The 19529-nt window shown below is 33.9% G+C and overlaps 2 protein-coding genes across 2 annotated transcripts in view; one reads left to right on the forward strand and one right to left on the reverse strand.

Moving 5' to 3' along the window:
* Positions 1–877: 877 nt before the first annotated feature.
* LOC101737525 (UDP-N-acetylglucosamine--peptide N-acetylglucosaminyltransferase 110 kDa subunit) lies at positions 878–17662 on the reverse strand. Its single transcript, XM_004921676.5, has 10 exons — positions 17176–17662; positions 16130–16340; positions 14470–14653; positions 10122–10190; positions 8534–8730; positions 6809–8450; positions 6248–6539; positions 5662–5842; positions 5085–5189; positions 878–3837 (listed from the first exon to the last, which is right to left on the reverse strand). Exons 1-10 carry the CDS (start codon positions 17315–17317, stop codon positions 3678–3680), a joined length of 3183 nt encoding a protein of 1060 aa, XP_004921733.1. The 5' UTR covers positions 17318–17662; the 3' UTR covers positions 878–3677.
* A 505-nt stretch (positions 17663–18167) lies between these two features.
* Positions 18168–19529, forward strand: part of LOC134201162 (uncharacterized) — a 145718-nt gene continuing 144356 nt past the window's right edge. Inside the window, exon 1 of the mRNA XM_062675482.1 lies at positions 18168–18539. The gene's annotated coding sequence lies outside the window, so the exon portion shown is untranslated. The remainder of the gene's footprint in view (positions 18540–19529) is intronic.

Genomic DNA, 19529 nt, shown 5'->3' on the forward strand with positions numbered 1-19529 from the left:
ATATATCAGTCAATTGTGCCATGGACTGCTGAATACCTTCCATTGTGTGGTTGTGAAGTTTAATAAAAAAAAAAAAATGTTCTGTAGTGTTTTTATTCAGTGGAATCACTGCCGGCAGGTAAAAAGTGTTAGAGTCTATGCATATATATCATTACACTTTAAAATTAAACTGATTTACTATTTTAAAAATGTAATTAACTAAGAGCACTTCTAATACATCTTACAAAACAGCAATGGCAAAGCGTCTATGTAGTATGTATGTTGAGGGTAAATGACACTACTAAGTGGTCAATTAATGACAATTTGCAACAGCTGCATTCTGTGAATAATCGGACATACGACGTTACAATGAATTCAAGAGACTACAATCTAAAATTCACCATAGTAATTAACTAAATTGTTTTCAAGTGTTGCTCTCTATTTATTAGATTCAAATACCTTCCAATATTATTGACTTCTATAACTTTTCTTTATTGACGTAAAAGCAAAAATGACAAACAAATATCTACTGCAACATTTACATTAAATCTAAAAATGTTCGTTAGTCTCGCTAAAACTCGAGAACGGCTGGACCGATTTGGCTAATTTTAGTCTTGAATTATTTGTGGAAGTCCAGAGAAAGTTTAAAAGGTAGATAAATATGAAAATGCTCGGAAACAAATAAAAATAACAATTTTGTTTTTCCGTTGATGTGTCCCCCGTCGGACGGATTCCTTTTGTTTGTTTTAAGTTTATTTTATACAAAAGTTTAGGTATTTTATTTATCGATTGGGGCACTAGGAAGTCTGCCGGGTCAGCTAGTTAAAAATAAAACACAGTGGACGAACTCTGAAGACGCCAATTCTTACTGAAACTCAATTATATTAAATAAAACACCTTTTCAATTTTATTTTCATTTCATTATTTACCATGGGTAATGTCTTACTTAACTTAACAATATGAGATAATTGAGATATATACAATGATTACGACGCGTACAAACGGTTAGATGGCCATTCGTGTATAATACAGCCTGCCACCCCGTTCGATTTGTTTAAAAGAAAAAATAAAACATTACAAAATATATTCATGAAATAAATTAAAATTTTATTGTTTCCAACCACTGAAAGAGACGCGGTGAATAAGCTTCAAGCAATCTTAGGCTGGAACATAAAACATCAACTTCCACCAATACAATAGGTACCTAGTACAAAAAGTATCACGCATTTAAATCTTTTACATTCCTGTGTGTTTAGTGCGAGTATTTTTAACGTTCTCGTTTGCGTAAAAGTTAACTCAGTTTTGTATGCAATTGGAACAGCGCCCCTAGCGGCAAACGTACGCAAACGATCCCATCCACACAAAAATTAGTTAACTTTTACGCTATCGAGAACGTTAAAACTCGCACTACGCACACTGGTTACTACTATGACCCTCACATTGAGAGGTGTCATATAAAAATAAATCTTGTCAGTACATTTTTTGGCTATGTTCCGATATACACTGAGAGCACTGTAAAGTGTGACATCAATATGCAAAACCGTTTCTTTATAGTTAACTACACTGACCACTGTTTAAAACGGTTCGTAGTACATAAACTGTCATCGAAGTTTACTGACATCGTTTTTACCTTCAAAAAAAAAATTTGTTAAATTTAATTACATTTAAAAATTGAATATTCAAGTTATGGTCAGTTGAATTATCGCAAAATAAGTTAGTATACTTTTGAATACAAGAAAATATTCTTTTTCAAGCAATTTAATGTATAACAAATTATTTCTCGAATTATTGGAATGAGGTTACCTTACCTCGAAAACACCTTTTTTTCCCTACCTATGCTGATGGCCTTGAGAGGCTATATCAGCGTTACCCTAGCGTGTAGGTGACATCTCGGGGCTCAAACCGGAGTTGTTGCTAACCCTGGCCCTAGCAAGAGCCGTGCTTCACAGAATCTACCACCGGATCGGAAACGCGACGAGAAACTCTGCGAGAAACTCAGTGAGCTAAAAGCACTAGTGTTTACAGTAGGAAGATGGCGACGATTTATGTAGTAATATATTTCCCTAGGTGATGCCACTGTATACTGTCAGTCCATAAAGGAACGAATTTCTCCCCAGTGAGAGTACTGAACAGTACTCGCGGTGTACATCGGAACATAGTCTTTAAAACGTGTTCTGTATTTTCAAACTTCATTATTATAATTAAACGAAATACTCACATGCTGCATATTCCGATAGTCTAAAATTATCTCTACCGTGCTACAAATCACGAGTTACGAATTTTTTTTAATTCACAAGTTTTAAATGAAATTAACCAGCCATTGATCTATTCGCTACAATCTTCAATTGATTAAAATAGAAAATGTATTAATTGTAAAATAAGTCGCATCATTGTGACTAAACTCGGTTTTTGAGGAATCCTAGTATTTGTAATGTTAATATTACTATACGTGTATATTATCATGAAATTTACTGAAAAGAACAATGCCATTGTTTACCTTCTTTTTTTTGTTAACAAATAGGACTGTTTATCACAATAGATTTTTATTTCTTAAATACTACAGGAATTTACAGAACACTATTTAATTAGTTATATGGGTGGGAAATAAAAAGGTTAATTTGAAAGTGAACACAATTGAAATATGACTAAACTTGAGTACGAATACCAACTGGGACGATAACTTATACGCAAGTCCTAACTATGTCACGATTTAACATGACGCGCTAAACTTCAACGCTTGTTCTAGTTGTGAAAAAATTCATTGAATGAGGCAGCTAAGTTAGACCACAAGTGGTGTCCCTATTCCTTCCTTCCTTAAAAATACATAAAATAGTATTAGTGTTGTTTAATTTACATTAATGTTGGAACTTTGTCTTAGTGTAATAACATTAGTTCATAACTAGAGATAAACAAGTTTCAATTAATTTTAAATACTGTGTGGTAAAGGTAAATACTTTTGCTGCATTTTTTTCTAAGCCATACTCACCTCGACATACACAGAGCATAACGCAAGAATATTTGGTTATACAATCAAGCTTAAAGAGTATAATTAAATATATGGATTAACATATTTTTAATACTTGTTTTTTAACTATGAACTGTTTATTATGGTTCAAACTGAATATTATAATATTGTTACTACAGACAAACAAACACTAGTGAAATAATAAATAACGCTTACTTTTCAATGTCAGTTTATGAATTCCTTAACATTTAAATTCATTCCAAATCTTTCAAGTCACTGTTATACAAAAAAGTATATGGCAATATAGGATTGTCCCACCCTGCAAAGGCACAAATTAGTCTCAATACAAAATACAAATTATTATGCTGTAAGTTCAAATGTTTAGAATGAACAAACTCATCATTAATAATCACCATTTAATAACATCGCCTATAAGACAGTCACTAATGTGATTAATTCAGTTCACTAAAAGTGTTAGCATGCACTGTTATTAATACCGATATTAAATCGAAACTCCATTAATTCCACTTTGTATCACATATTTCTGTATTAAGAACAAGAGATCTCTGAAAATTGTTTGAGACAACCCATAAATTCTTTGACGCTCAAAGATTAAATTAATTGAAGCCGAAAAACTAGTATTATCGATAGTTTTTAGCTTTCGAATTAAACAAAATGTTCCACGCAATGATTTCACACTAAAATGGTCTTCACATAACTTTATTGTATTCACTTATTTCTCGAGGGCCTGTATATGATCAGGGCGATCGCCTCGCGCGTGCCTCGACCACATCCTGTTGTACAGCATCTCAAGTCCGGTGGCGTACGCCTTGCAGTCGAAAAGAGGACTGTCAGTGCGAGCTGTCCACACCTTTGCTCTGATCGCTTTTAGGCTGTAACGAAAAAAAAAAAGCTTTTAAAATGAGATCAATAATAAGAAATTTCAAAATGAATTTAACTTTAATATCTACAGCTATATTAGCCATTTAAAATTAACATGATTATTTCTCAACTCCACAAAGTTTCTCATCAATAACGCCCCCGCAACTGGTGTAGGGAGTCCAACACTCATATAAATATTAGCCTATCCATTAAGTTCATGTATTTTCTACATGGATACCAAGTTTCAAGTCAATCGGATGCATAGTTCAGTAACTAGTTATAAGGGAACATCAGTAAAAACCACTGTAGATTTATATATTAGTGTAGAGTATAGATATAGGAAGCAAAAACTTTGTACAACTTTTTACGAAAATTGCGAGGACAGAGAGATATTAAATTTTTCACTTGAAGAGAATATAGAGGAGTGCAAAAAGGTAATTTTTTCTTTAAATTATTTTTAAAAATTAAATTACATCAATACAAAAAATTACACACACTACCATGTATTTGACATACACACGCATTTATACTCTTTTGTTTATTTTTGATAGCCTGTGGTCAAATTAAGAATAGATTACATAATGTTTGTCTATAAAATTATTTATCTATCGTGTAGCCTTGGATAAATTATGATTACAGAATTATGACAATCGAACCATAATAATGTTCAAACTTATAATTTAAATTAATTATGATCGAATTTCGACCTCTGGGTGACCCCCCAGTATTCTTTATCAAACAAATAATTCTTAAAAATTTATCTATAAACATATTAAATGATAAACTGCTGATATTCAAATAATGAAGTCAATGAGAAGAATAAATTACTTTTATAATATTTTTGTTTTGCATTTCAGAGACAAGATTATTTTAAGATACAAATATTTTTTAATAAAACTTTTTTTGTTGCTCAACAACAACATACAACTATGAATAATGCAACATGTACTTCTATTAATAAGTAACAATAAATTCAAGGATTTTTTGGTCCTATCATTAAGTAAACAATGGGTATGTCATCCTGACCTTCCTAAGTTGCTACTGTTATCAGGTTTCCTTAAATATTAGTATCATTGGCCAAACTCTAAGATAGAGTTTAGTAATATCATTTTCTTACTAATCTGAAATCTCAATCATAACGGATCCTTCAAGAGGCAAGTGTCATTATATGCATTACAAAGCACTTAATACCAGATAGGCCGTAAAATCGTCTGCCCTGTAAAGTAATTACTAATAAATTAAATTAATGTCAACTTACTATTCTCTATCTGTTCCCAGTCTTACAGCTATGTCTTGGTATTCTTGTCTCGTTCTGGCAATGAGCTCGGGACATCCTAAAGTATTTAATTGAGAAGCTGCCACTCTGTAAATTAATTATTTATATCTTGGTCAAAAGAAATACATAATTTATTTTATAAGGACTTTTTTATTCCATTTTTGGTAATTCCAAGCAATTATTAGTCATGGACATCAGTAATGTCGGGAACACAGTCAAAGCACTGTACGCTGTTGAGGAAACATTTTAAACCCTTTTGACAGTCATGTCATATATTGGCTCATTATTTATTGTGAAAAACCAAAAGTATAATAAATAGTATATAAAAATAATAGAAGAGTCAGAGAGATTTTAAAATTAAAAAGTATTGTGTTTTAATTATTAACATATAGTATTGTGTTTTAATTATACTATATAAATATCTATAAGGCAGTTAATTCCAAATTGATGGATTGACAAATAGTTTGTTACACACAACATGGTACAGCAACAAATACAAGCTTATTTTCATATCCAAAAACACATAACTGATAAATCGTTTCTTCCAAAAAGAACTCACCGAGACGCCAAAGTCTCCCCAGGAAGGGTCACAACCGGTGTGCCAGTCCATAGGATGTCCATACTAGTTGTGTGTCCATTACAAAGTGGAGTGTCGAGACACACATCGGCTAACTGTCCGCGTCGTACGTGCTCTTCTTTGGCAGCAACATTTGAGAATATTATCCGTCCCGGCGGAAGACCTTTAGTAAAAATATATGCAATAAGATTAAAATAAAAAACACCTTAAAAGTTGAATTAATTGGACTACTATAAGTGCAACTGAGAAGGCAGTTGCAAACAAGTTTGTTAAAGTTAATTATTTAGAAACTGCTGGAATGCCAGCAGATATTTTTACAAAAAGTTTAGGGTCTTTAAAACATAAACATTTCAGTATAAATGATTTTTCCGAATTGATTGATGTTCAATCGCAGGCTGATACTAGTTAATTTACTGATTGGAAGAACAGTTCGAAATTAATCTTTACAAAATCTATCTTTCGAGGCAATAATAGCAATACTTAGTATATTCACCATCTTCGTTTTAGAAGTAATAGTTCTAAAATGTATGACTGTTTGCACAAATTATATCACGAATAGAATACTCACCAAGTTGGTTGGCAGTGGATTGTAAATTGGGTTCTCCTACGGCCGGGAATCTTAATAACCATAATACACTGTTAGGTACATGTTTCAGTATGTACACCCACATGTGTAGAGTTAATGGGTCAATCTTATACAATTGGTTGAAGTTGCAGTACACTACGGCGTCATCCGGTAAGCCGTATTGTTGTCGAGTTGTAATCACTATAGATTGTGGTACTTCCTCGCCCGTCGCAGCCTTGTTGTTCGTCTGCGTAGTAGCTAAGCCATTTTGAAGAATAACGCCATTTACGGATGTCTGAAAATTGTGGAAACAAAAGTTACATATTTGCATAATTTTTTTCAAACCATAATAAAAAAAATGGAAACAAAGCCAATTTAAAAAAATGGAAATCTGCTCAGAAATTACGAACGGAAATTATCAACTTTTATTTTTATGTTAGACAGCAATTGCATTGAATGGACATGCACAACCCCACATTAAAAAATAACGTCGTAATTTATCAGGTCTGCTTTTGCCGGTTTACTTCTTTTAATTTAAAAGACTCGATAATATTAAAAAGTTACCTGTACTTGTCCTGATGCAATCATAGTTTCAATGGGTGTCGTCGTTGGCAATTCGGCTACTTTCAAAGATATTTCAACGGGTCTGGCTGCTCGCACGATCTCTTTTATTTCTTTAATGTCAGTATTTTCCACAAGGGGCGACAGATCGGTCGCGTTAATCACAGCAACATTGTCCGCGACACTTCCCAAATTGTTGTGGGATTTAACTTTGTCGCTCAGAATCAGACGTTCTTGTAAATGTGGGAACATTTGCTTGTGATCGCCAACAAAATACGTGTGTGGCATGTACGCTAGTTTTTCGCTATATTGGCTGGCAAGTTCCACGGGTGACGTCACTGCATCAGTAACTAAATAGTCCATGTAACTAGCCCCGCTAGTTCCCGGGTACCCGAGCCACATTACCTGGACCGGGGCTGGTCTCAAAGCGAAAATTTCATTTCGCGCTCCTTTAGTGTATCCATTCATATTGACCAAGATATGAATACCGTCTCCGTATATTTTATCGGCTGCTTTGCCGTTACAAGGCATCTGAGATAGATCGATAAAATGCTCCGCTTCCCTGGCGATTTTCGATCGGAACGTTGTTCCGTCGTCCGGACTGAGGGCATAGCAGAATATTTCCACTTTTGTTCGGTCATGCAAACCAGGTACCGATTGCATCAAATGCGATGTCGGATGGTTACCGAAATCGCTGCTTACGTACCCGATACGAAGGCGGCCTTGTAAATCTCTAGGGAACTTGTAAGGGTTTTTGTGCAACACTTGCACTTTCTCCAAGCAAAGGTTCGCGTGACGGGCGGCGATGGCCTTCCTAAAGTCATGTGTCAGCGGATACAACATGGAGTGGTGCGGATGTACTGATGGCAGTCTGTTTTTCTCCAGCTGCTCAGCGACAATGCTGACCAATTTTTTCATTCGAGCCTCATAATCCGTCCAGTCACACACTATTTGTAAACAGTGGGCTAAATTGCAATACGCATCTGGGAAGTCTGGTTTAAGCTTAAGCGCTGTTCTGTACGACTGTATAGCTTCAGGAATGTTACCAGAATCTTTGTGGATGCTGGCCAAATTGCTATGAGCATCCGCAAATGCGGGATTAATTTGAATCGCCCTTGTGTAGCATTGCAGAGCACCGGCTACATCTTGCATTTCCTTCAGCGTATTGCCCATGTTGCTATACGCATCGGCAAAGGTCGGCTGAATACGTATAGCTTCCTTGTAATGCATAAGGGCTTCGTTTAGTTTCCCTTGTTGTTGCAACACTGAAGCCAGATTACTATGCGCCGCCGCAAACTCCGGGAACACTTCTAATGCTTTTAAATATAAACGTGTAGCCTCCTCGATGTAGCCTTGTTCCCGTTTTATATTAGCCAGATTGTTGAGGGAGTCTGCATGAGACGGACAGAGACGTAACGCGGTATTATAACACTCTTCAGCATCAGTCACTTGTCCCTTTTCTTTGAGTGCATTAGCTAAATTGCAATACGCGTCCGGGAAGTTCTGTTGTAATTCGATGGCACGTCGATAAGTATCGATGGCCAAGTCAATCAGTCCTTGTTCGTAGTACACGCAGGCCAAATTGCCGTGCACGACGGCATTATTGGGAGATAAATTCAAGGCTCTCAAATATGCGGCGACGGCCCTGATAATCACGAGATACTAATTTAAAACACATTCAAAAATAGATTAGAGCGAAATATTTCATATTTTATGATGGTTACGTACCTGTCAAAAATTCTAGCTTCTTTTAGTACATTTCCTAAATTAATGTACGCGTCTAAGAAATTGGGATCCAATGCGACAGCTTTTTCGAAATGATGAATTGCCAACCATATTTCACTCTGCGCATTGAAAACGCAACCCAAGTTGCTCCAGGCGACCGCGAAATCGGGTCTAGTTTCGATTGCCTTCAAGTAACAAGCCTAAACACACGAAAAAAATAACCTTTAACTTTTGAACTTTGATTTGTGTTTTAGCGTGATGTAGTACCGAGATATCGTTACGCCAGAGCATTTCTCTACACAACGTTGAACGATGCCGGTGTTCGACTCAATTCAGATTACCGAACATCATTCACGTACAACATAAAAACCAGAATTACGCCAAATCGCATCCTAACAAGTCACTACGCCAAGAGCATCACATCAGTAGTAGGAAATGCAAACGACCGTCAACAAAAATGAAGTCTGTAATCACTGAAAAACCAAAGCAGTTAAAAAAAACGAAAAGACAAACGCTTCCACTTCCTAACCGATGGACAAGATGAACACGACAATAATCAAATGAAAACGTATCCGATAACCTGTTGTAACATTATTTCTTTGAAACCTTTTTCCACTTTACCTTCAGTGGTCACGGTGTCATCGGGGCGGAAGAGCGAGAGTCGTACCAACCGTTACACAGCTACATACAGCACCGGTCACACCTACACTTGTCTTACCAGACAACACCTTGTGAAAATATAATAGAAATTAGTTGATTTCTTTGTCAAACTTTTTCACCCGATTCTGTCAATGTAACTGATTATCGCAAAACATATTTATGATTGGATAGGATCATTACGAACTCGCGCTGTCATCGAGCAGAGTATTGTGACAGGCATGATGAGAATGACCAAATCATACAAATAAAATCACTACTGATACGCTACTTGTCTTCTCTGATCCTCCTTGAAAATGGTAAAATAATAAAAGCACATTTCATTAAAATAAAATAAAAACAATGAAGCCAACAGGATCTTTATTAATTATACTTAAGTTCGACATTACAAAATTACAATTAGCGCAAACTCCGATTACGCAATATTCTAGTCGAACGGATTTTTATACTACAATAGATAGTATCAGATTAAATTCACGAAGGTCATGACATTCAGTTTTTTTCAAATCTTAAATACCGTGCAACGTTCGTCGACTAGAAGATTGATGATTTTACGCAGATGCTATCACAAAATATCTGTACAAGGCGTGCCAAATATATTTTGTGACTTCTATAAGACTGCATCGTATGAGATATTTTTCAGTTAAATCTTCATAAGGATTTCATCTCATTCAACGGGTCTGCAATGGTTCGAACAGGTCGCTCATAAAACACAAAATTTAATTTAAACTCGTGAAGGCGTTTGATGAGAAAACACTGTTGGAACCATCACAAAGGGGACTTCGTTACGCGACTGCCATGTCTAGAGGATTTACGCAAGAAGAAACTACGCTTCGCCGAGAGTGCGCTAATTTAATATCGTACAAAGGAAAGTTCTAGAGAATCCTGTTAACTTTAGAGCGAACCAAACAGTGAAGCAGAAAATTATATTTACCTTTGCCTCGTCTAGTCTTCCGAGGGCTTTGAGCAAATTGCCCAAATCGCTTCTGACGCAGTACAAATCCTGGAACAAAATTATTCTTTCTCCAAATCAAACAAACAAATACGTTTCAATATGTCTAGTATGTTTATAAAACTTTTAAAGCGTTATATTCATTACTAATTATAAAACTGTCAGATATTTCGGAATCAAATATCCAACTTACAACTTACTTAACAAAGTAGCTGATTTTAATGTGCTCAATTTTAATGTCTCAAAATGAATGTTGGCATTCATATACTATCGGTAACCAATAAACACCAGGTGTGGACCGTAAGCTCATTCTCCTATCAATAACAAAAACAACAAAAACTACGCACGGATGCTAAAATTACAAAATCATATACCCGTATCTTTTGATTTAAAACTGGATAACCTATTACGTAAGACTACATCGATATCTCTTTTATTATTAATCCGTCAAATGTGTAATGACTAGAAACCTTCGAAATCATTCTGGTGACTTGGTATTGTTGTTGTTCTATCAAAAATAATGTAGGCTCTAATAAACGTTTAACAATAGTTGAGCCGAGAGCATGCTTATTCACCTAGGACAAAAAAATCGAAAGAGAAAAAGAACCAAGTCCAACGATTGAAGCATTATTTTTATTTGATACTAGCTGACCCGGCAGACTTCGTAGTGCCTCAATTGATAAATAAAAGACCCAAGCTTTTGTATAAAATAAACTTAAAACAAACAAAAGGAAGGACGGGGGACACATCTAAGGAAAAACAAAATTGTTATTTTTATTCAATTCTGAGCATTTTCATATTTATCTACCTTTTAAGCCTTCTCTGGACTTCCACAAATAATTCAAGACCAAAATTAGCCAAATCGGTCCAGCCGTTCTCGAGTTTTAGCGAGACTAACGAACAGCAATTCATTTTTATATATAGAGATAGATAGATGTGTCAACCCAATTTACTATGGGCCCTTTGCTATACAGTTCTATTTGATTAACGGAAGAATCCAGTGGAATATTACGAGGCATACGATGACACAAACAATAAATTACAAATTGCCGTTTGCGAAACAAGGAAATTAATGTCACCGTATATGATAATTCAGTGAAGGTCACAATCGCCTTATCTTTATCGACGTGTGAACGTAATATTTTAAGATTTTAAATCGAATTCGCTCAAATAATTTTAATCATACGTTTTAATTCAGTGTTTTTAATACGCTTTTATTAGCTTCAGACGTATGTATGTATGTATGTTTGTGTGTAACGGAATCTTTGAACATGATTTTGACCCTCTTCAAAACGTCGCATTAACTCGAAATTTGGTATACTTATTAAGGAGCGATGAAAATTCAATATTAAAAAAAAATAAAAAAAATATTTTGAAAAAATTTAAATTCAAGTAAAAAATGAAAAATAAATAATAGTTTAAAAAAAACTAACAAAATACGCTTTTCTAGAAAATCTAACTAAAAAATAGAAAGTAAATTTGAATTAAAAATAGTGTAAGAAATCATTATTTTATTGTAAAAAAGGGTGAGGTGCTTTTCAGGATATTATCAAAATATTAATTCTATTTATTCACCCCACGCTTTTTCTACAATAAAATCATTTTTTTACTGTGTAGGTATGTTCAAATAAGATTAAAATATATCGTATAGCGAAGCGTTAGATATATAGTACGTGTGTAGGTTACAAGATCACGTCAGTTTATATAAGACGTATTTTACACGAGCTCATTACTTAATCTCTTTTTGACAAGCGTAAAGTCGCCGTTTGCGTATTTACAGAAAGACAAATTGACAAATGACAAATTATTAATTCGAAATGAATACACGCTATTTCGATGCATTTCCTCATAATTTACGTCAATCATAACAATTAATCATTAAAGCTTTACATAAAAAAACTTTTTTGGTCTAGGAGAAACAAAATTGCCAAGATTTAATACTTGAATGCATGCCATCTCGAAAGTTTTCGGTGATATGATGACGTCACAAAATTAAGAACCTAAAATAAAGTACTGACTTCGTATTCATTTCAATAATACATAACTTTTACTGGAACTAGAACTCAGGGTGAGAGGTATACAATACTGCCCGTTTCCGCCCCGAAGGAGTGTTCACTTTCGTCAGAAAAGGCGCGACAGCTGTTATTACAATACAAATGAGACTTCCTTCGATCTTACCCGTCGCTTGCGACGAAGGGCTCGACGAGCGATTTAACCCACAGACACAGCCCACTGAGTTTCTCGCCGAATCTTCTCAGTGGGTCGCGTTTCCGATCCGGTGGTAGATTCTGCGAAGCACTGCTCTTGCTAGGGCCAGTGTTAGCAACACTCCGATTTGAGCCACGTGAGCTCACCTACACGTTAGGCCGAAGTTGAAATAGCCACTCGAGGCTATCAGTAAAGGTAGGAAAAAAAAACAAATCGATCTAATGTTTGTTGATAGATGGCAGCATTCAAATCCGTTTGCTCCGTTAACCATCAAACACACTCATTCGGCTACGCTGTCATAGCCCTCTCAGCTTAGGTAGGAAAAAAAACCGAACACAGGATAGGCCATGACCATTCTGCCAAATTGGGAAGATAAAAAAAATTATGGTGACGTTTGAAGTTTGGGACCGTTGTAAAATACAATTAAAACAGAAATTACATCGACCGCCTTGAATTACTAAACATAGAAAATCATATTATTTTATATTTTATTTTTTCACTTTAGTACGTTGACTCTGGTGCATAAAACAATGAGAGACTGATATTGCATTTAATATTAAGTTTTGGCAATACAATATAATTAAGTAAGTAAAATAAAATCAAAGTAAAGTAGAATCTCGCCTATTAAATGCTTTTATTGAAGATTACAATTTGTTGTTAACATATCAACATTTTTTTGTAATTATCCTAATATGTTACTCAAACAAGCGCTTGTGAATATACGTCACGTTATATTCTAATTTCCATAAGAACGTTGATACGAACTATATTGACATTAAAAGTGAGTGAGTATTGACATTCGCACTGGGGTGAGGAAGTAAGAAAATTTAGTACGAATTTAACGTGTTTTTTAAACTATCCATTTATAATAGAAGCCAGGTGAGGATATGTCAATTGAAAAGTACCATCGAGTTCAAAATCTATTCTCAAAAACCGGCTTCGTAAAAACATGGTAATAATAGTAACGTAGCAGGCATTGAATGCATTGCAGGGGTAGCTGATTCACTGGGGATCAACACTCAGGTATATTTCCAACCAATCGTTTTCTTTTTAACAGCGGATGTGAATGTATATTCCTACGTAGTTAAGTCAATTAATACATCGCTGCAAACTTTTTTCTTGAGCTTTTAATCAACGTTTCATTTATAAACTGTCTACATTTTCTTGAATAAAGTGGTTGTCTTACAAGAATATTCAGGAAAAATTACTTGTCCCTTATTGACCCTTTGCAATTTTATTATTGTTTTTAATTTATTCTTATCAGTGTGCAATACGCGTTATATTCTACAGTTAAATAATGCTCGTATCTTATTCCTATGAATCAACGAATACTAGTTGTCGAATACTAAAGGTCTACACGTAAATATATCCAAAATAATATAAAATTTAAATTATATTTACAAAAAGGCTTACTCGCCTTTTTAGAATCTTACGAATTACGGTTTAAAATTACCACTGCCTGCTGGATACATAATACAATACAAATGCTTAGATTAAGCTAAACTAGAGCATACTCCTTTCACTTCGAAGCAAACAATACGCGTTGTGTGTTTCACTTATTTAATTTCATTCAAAAATACTTTGTCTTATTTGAAATTGAATAGTTCATGTCACAATGGTAGACGATCGATATGACGAGATATCCAATGAGCTGCAACCACATAATTACCGATGTTAACAAAAAAATCGTATGAAATTTTCCAAGCCATCAGGAAAACAAATAACAAATGATTCATTTGACATTATGTATAGCTCATGTTATCAATATATATAAAAATGAATTGCTGTTCGTTAGTCTCGCTAAAACTCGAGAACGGCTGGACCGATTTGGCTAATTTTGGTCTTGAATTATTTGTGGAAGTCCAGAGATGGTTTAAAAGGTAGATAATTAAGAAAATGGTCGTAATTTTCCCTTTGATGTGTCCCCCGTCGGTCGGATTACTTTAGTTTGTTTTAAATTTATTTTATACAAAAGTTTAGGTCTTTTATTTATTGATTGCGGCACTACGAAGTCTGCCGGGTCAGATAGTAAGAAATAAAATTAATATCAGCATGTGCCCGCCCACATGGAAAACAAATAATACTGATTAGAATCATCCCTTAAAAACTTTTACATACTCACAGGGTTATACTGCAGTGCGGTAACGTAAGCCTGCACAGCTTGCTCCATATCGCCGGCGGCAACGAGAGCCGCAGCCAAGTTGATGTATCCATCGATGAAGTCCGGCTTCAAACGGACAGCGTGACGATAGTTCTCCAGCGCCTCCTGAAGCTGCCCGCGTTCTTTGTAAACATTGCCCAAGTTGCTGCACGAAAAATTAAAGACAAATTATGATCATTACAAACAGGCTAGTGATCCTCGTGTATGCACCATAGGATCCTGTTTCGATTAATTATCGGAGTCAGTGTGATTATTAAATATGTTAGGTATTGGAATACTAGATATACCACAACCCGAAATGATGATCACGACCTCTCTACTAAGAGTGCAAATGATTGAGAAAATAATACCCTGAGACTATTGAATATTAAATTTAAGTTATACAGTTCAACATTATTCAGCATGTGTTGTAGTTTGAATTGATTATGAGCCGGGTGTCTGATTTTATAAACAATTCTGTTTTAAAATATATGAATGTTCTTGAATGTACTTATGACAAAAACTTGTTAGTTAAAAAGCATGATGAGGTAGCTTAAAAAAAAAGAAGACACCATTTTAACCCAAATACATTGTTCATTTAAAAATCTCCTAATTTTCAGTAGTTTTAAAACAATAGACAATTTTAATTTATAATAACATTGACACAGAAGATCTAGAAATTATTACTAGGTAGTAGGTACTAGGTACCTTACAGTATTACAAAATGTTTTAGATTTTTCATTTGTGAATTAGTGAATTATTTTCTCAGCCTTATACGTCTTGATTATGAAAACAGGAGATTAAACCGTACCAGTAGTTTTAATAATTATTGTAAAAATTGAAACATGTTTCCACATAGAAAATGAGTTATTTTTGTTAATCAACTAATTAGATTTATTGCAGTGAATGTTAATGATTTAAGCAATTAATTAATCAAGGTCATACACCACATTTGTCCTAAATAAGTAGTTGCTCCAAATTTTTAATGTGCTGTTTGTGCCAAATTTACTTTATTTTGACAAAAAAGTATTCAAAATACTAAATATTTTTAGCGAAAACTGTCCGTAAACTTTCTTATAACAAAAAATGTATGTATTGTATGTATCCTTAATAAGCAATACATAATTTTTGTATTAACCAAATGAAATAAACTACATCATGCGCACATCGCTGGATTTAACTTATTTTATTGTATAAATCTTTATTGTATAAACGATTTTTATTATTAGCACTTTCATTTAGTCCATTTTTATTATTAATAAAATGTTAAGGTAAAAGTGAAGTGAAATGAAGCAAATTAGAAATTCAATATTTCCAACTTGTATTTAATTTAAACTTTCTATACATTACAATATCATATATGTTATAGTTAAAGTATGATCTAAATAACTTTCACAGCCAGACAGAGACACGTGTCTTGTCTCTCAAAGCTGTCATTACAATACACTGCAAACAGTTATTTTTATAAACTATTTTATAAATTATAGGAATGGTCACAAATCACTTGGACTTGTTCCAAATTGATTCTCGAAATACAGAACAACTGATTATACAGTAATAAAGGTTTCATTTTTTTAAGAATTCAAGACAAACCTTTAAATTATAGGAGAAATACATAAAAGTATATAGTGCTCTTCCTCACCTGTAGGCTTCAGCCAACAAAGGATTCTGTTTGATCGCCAATGTGGAAAAATGAGCAGACTTGTCCAGTCTCCGACACTGGAAATGTATAGACGAGAGTAGGAGTAGCACCCCTGTGTTTGTACTGTCCTGGCGCCATAACTGCATACAGTGATGTTCTGCACTTTCATAATCACCAGCTTGATATTCTCGATGTGCTAATTCAAGTAAGCCTAAGGCAAAATTAAAAGTAAATAAATACCCAGTATAAGAGATCTTATTATCAATTGTTTGTGGGTTTGGCAAGTAACTATTTCCCATCAATGTAGAAGAAGTGATTTAGTGTTTTATTTGTTTCTATAATTCAGTGGCTTCATTACCTCTCTGAAAGCATTTAGGCTAAAATAATAGTTTTACATTACATATATTGAACAGGACAATACAGTTATTGTAGGAAGTAATTGAAACCTACATTGATGAAAGGAAAGCAAACAGCTATTCAATTTATATAGAGATTTAGAAAATACAATCCAAAAAGTTTATTTTTATCTAAATTTTGGAGTCTTACTCTACCTATCTACTGCTCAAAATATACTAAGATTTCAATAAACTAATCTCAATGAGGGCAACAAAGCCTTTTAATGAAACAAAGAGGCAGAGGTAAATTCATGTAACTAAACATGTCAAATCATCCCAGATACTTCATTAGACAAAGGATTCTTCTACAAGTTTATAATAGGCAGCAATTTAATCACCAAAAAAGCAATGAGAACCTAAAATATTTCTGGTCATTTTAGTCATTGATGAATAGCGCGTCGGGCTTTTTTCAAAGGATTTCACTTAAATCTTAGAAACATAAATTAATATTATAAATACGTGAGTAATCCGAATCAGTAAATGAATGCATCGCTATTTTAAACAAGACGTGTACAAAAAATTCCAAGAGACATTACTCTAACATGACATACCATACTATGTAGGCACCAATTTGCAAATTTTGCAAATTTCCAGACAAAATGTAATACTTAATATTAACTAATTCAATATTAAACCTTTCCAGAGACTTACCCACAGTAGATATTTGTTGTAAGTCCGACATTTTCAATATCACAGCATTTGCAGGCACACCGACGATTTGCTGAGCTTGGGGTTGCGTCGTGACAGACTGTGGCACTGCTACATTTGCTTGCGGTTGCATTTTTGTTATCATCGTTCAATTTGAAGACTGATCACAGGCACACATATAAATCACTAAACATTTGTAAGTAATAAATAGTTACTGATTTTAATCTCCATGTATAATCTAGCTAAATTTACTTCATAAGTGCAAACTGCAAATCCCAACGACGCGACGGATAGCGGAAACATCCTATAACTTTTTAATTGTCGAATTGTCAATATGATGTCAATAATGGAACAAACATACTACTATAGTCTTTATGGCATTGAGATACGAATAAAATTGGATAAATGATTTAAGCGGATGCTCAGTTTCTTCAGATTTTTTTAGTACGGCAATCGTCGTAGTGCATGTTTTTTTCAATGGCAAAAATAATAGTAATGCCACGCCAAGTCCTTGTTATAGACACTCATACAAAGTGATGTCAACTTTAAAAAAATCCCATTTACTTCAAAAAATGTAAACTAGAAGCTGACATTAATGGCATGCAAGATTCTTATCTAACTGTTTACTTAAATTGCTTCAATATTTTCTGATCCTCAATTAAATAATGTGTATGGAGCAAAACTATCGTAGTTAAATATTGAAACCGGCATGTTAGAAACCAAAAAATCATTATTTTAGACTTATTTTTTATCAATGTATTTGAATTAGACTTACCATACTATTTAAACCTCGGTGTTTTTTAACGGTAAATGCATCATTCAGAACTTTTCAGAGACAAATTATCACGATTATGAACAATTAATGCCAGCGATTAGTTATACAACATGAATTGTCTACCTACTGCCAGTGGATAAATAATTCTTCTAACCTCTATAATTCAGTACTGTTGTTCACAATTATTCATGGTAGTAAAATTCTCAAATTGCAATTTTTTAAGTTATACTTCTTTAGGCGCGTTATGAAAAATTGATGAGAGTGAAATTTTATTATGCGCGCGCACCGTGACACAATATTAACAGAAATGAAGTTGCCCGCTAAATCGCTCATTACAATACGACCGACGTAACTTGGCGAGTCTGAATATAGCCGCAGGTGAACTTTAGCGCATGTACACTCGTAAAAAAAGTGTTATTAGCATTCATTTTTTAGTAATATAAATGACAAAAGTATTATTATCATACTAAATATTATTAAATTATTAACGTTAAATATTTATTATTAATTATTCATCTTTAAAAAAAAATTAATAAAAATAAAGTATAGCTTCTTACGCGCGTACATAAGTACACGCACCCTTTTCTTTTTAGTGCATTATCATCTTTATTACACCGTCTTTTCCCTATATCATTAAGACTATTAACTGGGGTATGTTAGATTAGGTACTTTTACAAAACTAAATTAGCTAAATTAAACAAAAAATAGTTTTCTAGTAATAGTAATAGCAGTAATAATAATAGTTAATTTGATTTCTTTTATTGCCTATATGGGTGAACAAGTTTACGGCCCACCTAGTATTCAGCAGTTACTTGAACTTATAGACATAAAAAACGTAAAAGCCGCCATGCACCTTTATATGCGAGTTGTAGTCTGAGTTCTATACAACAACCACTGTCCTACTTTTCAAAATAGAACTTATTGAGACCTCGAGGTAAAAATAATTAAATAATTAATTTATTCTATCGTCTACCAGTGACTGTCATAGACACCTTAATCACATTACTTAAATCTTTTATCCTCAATCTATGGAGGCTAGAGGTAAGGAGAATCATCTTATATGGGAGAAGCTTGAAAAAGTGTCCCACTTTCAGTACTAGATAACAGTTCAAAAATGCTCCAAAATGGCGCTAGCATAGGCACCAGGTATGATATGAATTGAGCAGTTGTTAACTGATTGAAGTGTGCTGAGTTAGGAAATTTAATATATTTAATGACTAGAGTAGTTAGTGACAGTGTAATATACAAGACCTCACATGTTTACATAGTCCAAACTAATTTCGTTAATATAAGCTAAAATTATTGCTGTGGTAAAACGTGGAGACATCGATTGCATTTTTTTATCAGCTTAGATAAAATACTTTTTGTGATTTTGTAGTGCTTACAGTTCTTTCGTCTTTTTTTATTTCTCTATCTTATTCTAATAACTTTCAGCGCTTTTTTTAAAATTTACCCGGTTGCTACTGTAGCGCCACCCTTATTTAGCAGATTTTAACGGACACTTTTTCATACCAGACGATTCTCCTTACCTCTGCCCTCCATACCTCAATCTTAGGCACACAAGCGATGTATGTCTTCGCTT

Source organism: Bombyx mori, chromosome 23, assembly GCF_030269925.1.
Source record: "Bombyx mori chromosome 23, ASM3026992v2".
NCBI lineage: Eukaryota > Metazoa > Arthropoda > Insecta > Lepidoptera > Bombycidae > Bombyx > Bombyx mori.